Source organism: Saccostrea cucullata, unplaced genomic scaffold (genome assembly GCF_032062105.1).
Source record: "Saccostrea cucullata isolate Sc308-1 unplaced genomic scaffold, CSIRO_AGI_Scuc_v1 ctg221, whole genome shotgun sequence".
In the NCBI taxonomy this organism is placed as follows: domain Eukaryota; kingdom Metazoa; phylum Mollusca; class Bivalvia; order Ostreida; family Ostreidae; genus Saccostrea; species Saccostrea cuccullata.
Window position 1 is genome coordinate 462204 of NW_026931943.1, and position 9887 is coordinate 472090.

The 9887-nt window shown below is 33.8% G+C and overlaps 1 protein-coding gene across 1 annotated transcript; it reads left to right on the forward strand.

The window, feature by feature from the left end:
- Nucleotides 1-38: 38 nt before the first annotated feature.
- LOC134234085 (uncharacterized) lies at nucleotides 39-3710 on the forward strand. The gene is made up of 2 exons (XM_062716149.1): nucleotides 39-1537; nucleotides 3268-3710. Exon 1 carries the CDS (start codon nucleotides 357-359, stop codon nucleotides 1524-1526), a length of 1170 nt encoding a protein of 389 aa, XP_062572133.1. The 5' UTR covers nucleotides 39-356; the 3' UTR covers nucleotides 1527-1537; nucleotides 3268-3710.
- Nucleotides 3711-9887: the final 6177 nt, after the last annotated feature.

A 9887-nucleotide genomic window follows, 5' to 3' on the forward strand; every position in this document is an offset into this window, starting at 1 on the left:
TAATCATAGAAGTTTATGTCTTTTCATAGTTCAGACGCGAGTGATGTTAGCCGTAATTCTTTTCGGATTTTATTAATCATTTTATTTAAAATTCTACTGGTTTTGTAGCCAGTGGTTTGTAGCAATTTTGCTACTACAGAACACATGTTCTTTGCACTTTTCCCATGTGGGAATCTGTAGCATTTAGCGTTGCATTTCTTTCAACATGTGTTGATCAAAACGTGCAACATTTGATTCAGTGACGTCACTGATGCAGGGGCTGTAGCTCCGTACGCCATTTTGCTTTTACACGCCATGTGGTGTGGAGTAAGCGTTTGAGAGAATCTTAGAATCTCATCGCATTCTTTCTTGGCGGCATGGCTAATGAGCCGAGACCATCATCGCAAATGCGAGAATCCAGCAGCTATGATCTAGTAGATCAAGTTGATGAGGATGCTGTTCGTGACGATAACACGATGCATTCGAAGCAGCACACTGAAAATATGAGTGGTATGTTTGACATTTTCATGCGTAAATTTGCAGATATGTCTAAGACCATGACTTCAGTTCAAAAGGAACTTATTGCTTTGAAGTCTGACCGGTCTTCAACGGATACAATTCCGGACGTTTCGAGGAAACGCGGACAGAATAAGAGTAGTTCGCTACCTCGCAAGATAACGAAAATGTCTCAAGCATGCATTCGTCCATCCCATAAACTTAGTGATAATGACTCTGATGTAGAAAATTCAGACAAATCGGATGCCGATGAAGCACTTAATTCCCTTATTGAGGGAGATGATAGTATTCATGATTCGTCAGATGATGATGAGGTTTCTGCTCTTAATGAACTGTCCGAATTTTTCGGTGATGAAGACAAGACGAGCGAACCGTTAAGTTCTGAACTGGCAAAGATTATGGAGAAAATGTTCATGACGAAAACTAACTCGGAGAAAATTAAAGAAATCTCCAACAAGTATGATAGGCCGAAAAACATTTGCAATGTTTCTGCGCCAAAAGTCAACAAAGTAATTTGGGAAAACATGTCATCCAAAAACAGATCAAGCGATATTAAATTGCAGACTACCCAGAATCTCATAGGAAAAGCCATGATTCCGACATTGAGATATTTTGACATGCTTATTAATTGCAACTCGAAGAAAGGATTGGTTGAAGTAAAGAAGGCAAAACAGCCGTGTGGTGACATCCTGAAGTTTCAGAAATGTGTTTTCCACAATTTGTCCTACAAGAGGCGGGAACAAATTATCCAGCCAGAGAAAAACAAACAATTTGTAAATTTGTGTTCTGCAGAGAGCTCTTCAGAAAATTTATTCGGAGACGACTTGGGCAGTCAAGATAAGAATGTGCTAGAGACAAAGAAACTGGCTCAAAAGATAGGAAATAAAGATTTTGGTGGAAAATACAGAATTCCCAATGTGTCTCATAGCTACGGGAAGAAGCCAAGGTACGGGACCGGAAAAGGAAATTATTTTTTGGCCAAACAGTTCAGCTTCAACAAGAAAAAGAAGAAAGGAGAGTCAAATCAGTAGATACACATGATGTTAGTATGTCTAATGATTGTACAATTGTAGATCAATTTGTATTGAAAAACACGCCTGAAAATTTTACTGCAGGCAAAATCAACAATTTTTTACATAATTAGTGTACATTAACTCATGATAGTTGGATTCTTGATGCTGTTAAAGGTTACAAGATAGAATTCAAATATGAACCTTTTCAATTTCACAAACCAAATTCGCTAAAATTTTCTGAAATTGAATATGAAGCATCTCAAAGAGAAGTAGAAAAAATTTTAAAGAAAGGAATTGTAGAGAGTGTTCATGAAAATGAAAATTTATTTGAAAACTCTTTTTATTCAAATATTTTTCTGCGTCCCAAAAAAGATGGGTCTTTTAGAATTATTCTGAATTTAAAGAATTTAAATGAGATTGTTGACAGCCATCATTTCAAGATGGAGACATTGAGGTCAGCATTATCTTTAATAAAACCAAATTGTTGGTTTAGCTCACTTAATATCAAAGATGCTTATTATTCTGTGAAAATTCATGAATGTAGTAGACAATTTTTAAGATTCAGGTGGGAAAATAAAACATATCAGTTCACCTGTCTACCTATGGGATAAGCCATTGCCCCACATATTTTTACTAAAATCATGAAGCCTGTTTTTGCTGAACTTAGGAAATTTGGTCATTTGAATGTTATTTACATAGTTGATGTTTTGTTATTGGGCAATACGAAAGATGAGTGTGAAGTAAATTTAAGAGACACTGTTAGGTCTTTAGATAGTCTTGGATTTACTATTCACCTTGATAAAACTCAGTTTTATGCAAGCCAGAAGGTTGTCTTTCTGGGATTTTTATTAGTTTTGGATACAATGACAGTTAGACTTACACAAGAGAAAGCTCAATCTATTAAAGAATTTTGTGATATGGTTTTGAATCAAAATGAAGTGACAATTAAACAGGTTGCACAGCTTGTAGGAATGTTTGTAGCTTCTGAACCAGGGGTGGAATATGCTAGACTTTATGATAAGACCTTAGAAATTGAAAAAGACTTGGCTATAAAGCTTAATCGAGGTAATTTTGAAGCTCATATGACAATTTCTCATCAGAGTAGGATATTGCTAAACTGGTGGTCTCTTAATGTGTGTAAATCCTTTAAACCATTAACTAGAACCCCCCACCCCCACCCACCCCCCCAAATTCATTTTCAAAAGTGATAGTTCAAAGTTTGGATGGGGTGGAGTGAATGAAGATTCAGGTGAAGCAATAAGTGGATTATGGGACAAAAATATTTGTGAGGCACACATGAACTATTTAGAGCTTTTAGCTTGGTTTTACACATTGAAAGGATTCGGTGAAAATATTTCAGACTCCCATGTTAGATTATGTATGGACAATTCAGTTGCTGTGTCATTTGTTAATAAGCATGGGGACAAGATTTCAACATTGAATGAACTAGCTCGTGAATTATGGACTTGGTGCATAGATAGAAATATCTGGCTGATTGCAGAACATGTCCAGGGTGCAACAAACATTATAGCCGATTCCTTATCTCGCAAAAATGTAGATATGGATGGAAGTTAGATGAAGTGGTTTTTGATAAACTTACAAATTTGTGTAGAAAATGTGATATAGATTTATTTGCATCAAAGGACAATCATCAGTTATATAAATATTATTCATATACACCAGACCCAAATGCATTAGCAGTTGATGCCTTTGCACATTCTTGGAGAAATATTGACTGTTATTTATTTCCTCCTTTTAGTGTCATAAGCAGTGTCTTGAAGAAGATCGAGGAGGAGGAAGTGCAGTTTGCTCTGTTGATAGCTCCAGTGTGGAAGACGCAGCCATGGTTTCCGCAGCTGATGCATCAAGTTGCAGGTCCATGTTACCTTCTTCCGAAAACGGAGATTCTCTTGAAACTGCCAAAAGATCCAAAGCGACGGCATCCCTTGACAAAGATGAAGATGGCTGCGTTCAGTTTGTCCGGCAATGCTTGTACAGTAGAGAATTATCAGAAGAAACTGTCAATATTATCTGCAGATCATGGCGGGAATCCACAAAAAGACAATATAGGGGTTATCAGCAAAAATGGTTGCAGTTTTGTTGTGAAAAACAGAGTGGTCCATTTAAAACAGATGTTAATTTAGTTTTAGAATTTCTTACAAATTTGTATAAGAAAAATCTTGGTTACAGTGATTTGAACATTGCAAGAAGCTCGTTAAGTTTATTTTTGTCTCTTTCTGATCACTCGAGTGAGAAAATAGGTGATCATATATTAGTTAAACGTTTTATTAATGGTGTATTTTTGTCAAGACCAACTTTACCCAAATATCATTTTACATGGGATGTAAATAAGGTTTTAGGATATCTTAAGACATTGTCTCCTGTGCAGGATTTGTCTTTGTTTCAGTTGTCAAAGAAATTGGCAATGTTGTTAGCTTTATTATCTGGACAGCGATAACAAGGTTTACATCTTCTAGATGTTAGAAATGTTTCTTTGAGAGATGTTATGTTAATCATTAAATATGGTGACTTGTTAAAGCAAACAAGACCAGGGCATCATTTAGATGAAATTCTATTGCTGCTTATCCAAACGATATAGATTTATGTATTGTACATGTGTACAGGGAATATATTCATAGAACTAAAAAATTGAGGGGCTCAGAATGTAAATTGTTTATAAGTACCCGAAAGCCTCATAATCCAATTTCTGTGGATACCATTGGTCGCTGGATCAAATCAGTTATGACAAATGCTGGAATAGACATGAACTGTTTTTCACCGCATAGTACACGATCAGCAGCAACCAGTGCTGCAGCTAAAGCTAAGGTGTCTGTTGCCACAATTCTGAGAACAGCAGGTTGGACTACTGACAATACCTTTAGAAAATGTTATAACAAACAAGTTAAACTGTCTAGTGAATTCAGCAATGCTTTGTTGGACAATTTTCAAAATGACAACTTGTAGAATATTATATACAGAAATATGTTCATGAATCTGAGTTGGAGTTAATAAAGTTAGTTAAAACTTGTTTGCACTCTTTTGATGATGAACTTTGTGATCTATTTTTATTGGGTCATCAACTCTGAAGTCTCGTTTGAGACTGAGGCTCTCAATGGGGAAAAATTATAAAGTTAAACGATACTTACCTGGAAGGTGAAGTTTGACTGTAATTTTTCCTCCATTGAGAGACGTAGGGATCAAATGCCCAACCCTATGAATTTTCCGAGTCCCACCCTATTATTTTGTGTTTAACTTGATGCCCCAATATTTACTACTACTCCTCTGAATTATGATTACGTGACCTTGAACTTTATCTCATTTGATCCCTACGTCTCTCAATGGAGGAAAAATTACAGTCAAACCTCACCTTCCAGGTAAGTCTCATTAAACTTTATAATTTATCGCAATGTTTTCAATTTTATTTTATATTTATTTTTATTTTCATATTTTCATATTCATATGAAGCAGAATTTGTGCAAAATCTTATGCGTGAAAAGAAGAAAACACTTGCTGTAGCCATCAACTCTACATTTAGATATATCGACGACGCATATATATTGTCAATTAACAATGGTAATTTCCATTGCTACGTCGATACGATACATCCTGGTGAGCTTGAGATAAAAGATACAACAGAGTCTGACACGTCTGTTTCATACATGGATATTTTAATTGAAAAAGACGTTAATGGTAATCTAACAACCAAGCTCTATGATAAACGTGATGACTTTAACTTTTCTATCGTCAACTTCCCTTACTTATGCAGCAATATACCTTCATCATCTGCATACGGAGTGTATATATCTCAGTTGATTCGATACGCAAGAGCTTGTTCTACGTATGAACAATTTCGAAACGAGGTAAATTATTGACAAGCAAGTTGATGAAACAAGAATATCAGCTTGCTCGTTTAAAGTCATCATTTCGTTAGTTCTATGGTCGATACAATGACCTTGTCAGCAAATACAATTTGTCATTGAGTCAAATGCTGAATGACGTTTTTCATATTAATTGTTAGTCCATTATTTATACAATGAATTGACGACGGGGTTTTCCGTTATTTCCTGATCATGACAAGGAACAAACGGCGGGTATGACCGGTGATCAGGGGATGCTCACTCCTCCATGGCACCTGATCCCACCTCTGATGTTTCGGAAGACCGTGTTTGCTCTGCTTTTATTTTGAATTGTTTTATGGGCTTTGAGATTAAATTTATATTGTTATATTGTTATCTCCATACCCTTCTTGCAATTAAAATCGCATTTAAGGGGTGTTAAATTTCGGTGGGCGGCGAACAAGAATTTTTTTTACCTTGACAAATAGCACTGTCAATGAAGCCTCCTTTGCTATCAAGCTACATGAAATTTTAATGTAACATAATTTAACCATTTGGTCTGATTTTATTTTTAATCACCAACTTGGAACATAATTTACACATACTGATTGATAGGATTTTAAAATGCTCTTTAATAATAAATCATGAAGCTCCCAAATGGCTTTTCATGGTTCTCGCCAAATCTACAGTCGTCTTTGTATCCGTTCTTTTTAAAGCATTGTTTTGTTTGTTTTGAACATATTTTATCGATATCAATCAAAAGGATTGGAAACAAGTTCTAAATAACTTAGTGAATTCCTCTCCTTATATAATACAATATGTCATGCAAAAAGAAAAAAAAGATACATCAATAATTGTATATACGATATAATGTAATACATCATTTAGAGAATCTACATGTTTCGTCAATAAATTTATGAACAGCAGCAAAAATTCTGTTTTTTTATCTGCAAAGGCAAATTAATATCACCACATAATAATATATTAATATTAATAAAAACCAAATCAAGCATTAACAAATGATTAAAAGGAGTACTTCTAGCATTAGAATAATTTGTGCATGCAAAAGAGAAATGATACACATCTTCATTTTTTCCATATAAACATAATGGACTACTTACAATATTTCGTTTATATAGATCATGGTTAAGTATACAGTAATGTCTTAACTTTGTATGAATGATATTTGTGTATCGTTTGCCAAAAGAAAAATATGGTGGTGGAATATCAATTTTTGTTGTCAAGTTTTTTCGAAATGTTTTGACTGAAACGGCTTCTCTCGTATCTGTTTTTAATAAATTCCATTGTTTTGTAGCGTCAGGTACGAATGAGTTTCTAAATACATGTAGTTCTAACCTACACCTAGGAACAATAAAATCTTGTTTGTTACGCGTATTATATGTGGATACATGTTCACGCTTATTTATTTTATTATTCAAATATTCCGGTGCTCATCCCGTGTGAATTTTGTACAAAGTAGTCAGTTTAGTAATATATCGTCTGTTTTTTAAAGTTTCCCACCCAGTTTCAGAATAAAGAGCATCTCTAGACACAAATATAGGAAGTCCGCTTAAATTTCTAGCGGCGGTTAATTGTACTTTTTCAAGTTTTTCTGCATCATACGAGGGGCGTTCAATAAATAGTGTTATCGGGCCTCGGAAAGAAACAAAAAACGCTTTTCAATGATTTTGTCTCCATGATTTAACTAAATTATTCTCTTTTAATTAAAACACATGTCCGTAACATTTTTATTCAATTTCTAATTGTTTTTAGAACACAGTTTTGAGTATGACCCTTCGCATACTGGAAAATGGCAGATCCTATAATTTGCTGTACTTGTTTTTTCCTAAGTTTGGGAAATGAAGCAAGTCAAAGGTTGAAAGATCTGGCGAATATTGTTGATGTGACAAAACATTAACTTTCTGTTCATCCCAAAACAACTTTACTCTTCATGGCCTGTGGGTTTGGACGCTGTCATGAAGAAATTTAATGTAGTGAATTCCTCATTCTGTTTCCTTTCTCTTATAAACCTTTCAATTTTTGGGCGAATATTTTGCTTACTAGACTCCTCCAGAAATTGAACTGCCTCCCTATATATGACTTTGAACAAAAAGACCGATAATATTTAAGAAAATAGCGTATAAAACTGTTTGTGTGTTCTTGCAAATTTTTGCTCTTCTCGGGCCTTTGCAGTTTTGTCAAGTACATCTTATTCTAAATTTGTTTTGAGGGGTTAACGCAAAATGGATTCAAGTTTCATGATCTTTTTGAATTTCAGAAATACGAGGATTAGAACAATTTTTGTTTTTTTTAATAATAATTGTTTAGATTTTCTACACGCTCTCGTTTTTACTCATTTTTAAAAATATAGGGTGACCTTTGAGTATTTAACTTTTTTACCATGAAATGTATCTTTAAAACAGTGTGAACATCCCCTAAATGATGTCTATCAAATTTGCTATGTATCTTCAAGTCAATAAAACATAATCAGTGATAATTTGTTGAATTATCGCTCATATAAACTGTTTGTTGTATGTCCTTGTTGACAAGAACGGTACCCATTTTTGATGCCCATTATTTTAATTTTTGTTAATTGAAATCTACCTGTTCGTGTGTGTATGAAACAGACATAAGTTGCTGCAAATTTTACATATTTCAGTTAATATATATTTGGTAAATTAACAAGTTTTACAGCACCTTTAATGACGCGTTCAATTTTGCTCTAGTTTGCTGATTCTTGACCATTCATTTTTAATGCAGTGTCTCGAGTAGCCCTTGTTTTCCAGCTTCCCAAAATGAAATTATGCGATGAAAAGTGGTCACATAAACTGTTATAAATTCATTAAAGATTCAATAATTAGAGAAAGTCAAGCTTAATGTCATATGATTTCTATGCTGGATGTCATCGAGCTGTTACATTATTTATTGAACGCCCCTCGTATTTCGAGCAGCCATCCCAAACGATCGAAGCATATTCAAGCATAGGTCTGATGAATGTAATATACAATTTTATCAATTTTTTTCTACCCATTTTGAACTTTAACTTCTTTAGAATGCCTAGTTTTTTACTGGCAGTGTTTACAACTCCATCAATATATTCAGACCAACTAAGATTTTGCGACAATAGCAAACCCAAATGGCGATGGACTGGAACACACTCAAGTCTATCGCCTTTAAAAAATAACTTTGGCATAGCAGAAATATTTTTCTTGTTGAAATAAACTACCTTAGTTTTAGATGGATTGAATTTGAGTAGCCACTTATTTGACCAAATTTCCAATATGTGTAAATCATGATTCAATTTGTATTCAATAACTAATATATTGTATGATGATTGTTGGAGGAAGTTATCATCCGCAAACAATCTACACATTGAAATCATATTTTCAGCTACATCGTTTATATAAATGAGAAATTACACAGAACCCTGAGGTACACCTGCAAACATATCTTGTTTTGATGATAACAAATCCTTGTACATAACTTTTTGAGACCTTTGACTTAGATAACCATTGGAGAATATGACCAGATATACCATAAGTTTGCAATTTAAATAGAAGCCATTTGTGCCAAACTCTATCAAAAGCCTGTGAAAGATCACAAAAAACCAACAACATGATTTACCTTCATCTATGCTTTGAACAATACTATGATATGTTTCTTGTAATTGATATACAGTTGAATGACCAGGTAAAATCCTGCTTGGTATCGATAAAATAAATAATTGATATGGAAATAATTGTACGTGTTTAAAAATAATTCTCTCCATAATTTTGCTTACACAGGATAGTAACGATACAGGTCTGTAGTTGGAAACCACAGAGGGGTCATCCTTTTTGAAAAGAGGAATTACATAGGCTAATTTCCAAAAAGATGGGAAAACTTTTTCTGATAACGACCTATTAAATAACATAGTTAATGGTTTAACAACAGTACAAATAGTTGATTTTAGCATTTTATGGCTAATACAATGTGGGCCAATAGCTTTATTCACGGGAAGTATTGAAATTATGTCTAATACACCCTGTTCGTCGATTTTGATGTTGCATAGTGTGTCATTACATGTAAAATACATTTGTGGTAGTATTTCATTAGAATCATCAATAGATGAAATCGAAGAAAAAAAAAGAATTTAATGCTTTGACAATCTTGTCTAGGTCGGAATAAACTACTTGTCTTAAATCGTTATCATTCAATACATGTATTTGTATCGGTGGTATTTCGTTAGAAAATTTTATATTAAATGACTCTATCATCAACTTCCAATATGTAACTTATTGTTATTTTTACTAGAATCTTCCAAATAGGTTTCTATATTATCGTAGTAGTTTGAAATGGCGTGTTTTTTTTCTATTGTTGACTGAATCACGAACTTTTCTATAAGCAGCCTTATCAGATTATTTTTTTTTAGTTTTTTTTAGCTTTCTTATGAAGACGGTTTCTTTTTCTTATTGTTTTACGTAACAATGAATCCATCCATGGTTTGTCACGAGGGCAAATGGTTATAGTTTTTTCAGGTATGCATTAATGACCACAGGAAAGT

Coding starts and splice junctions, on each gene's coding strand:
- LOC134234085 (XM_062716149.1), top strand. CDS start 357: ATGGCTAATGAGCCGAGACCATCATCGCAAATGCGAGAATCCAGCAGC.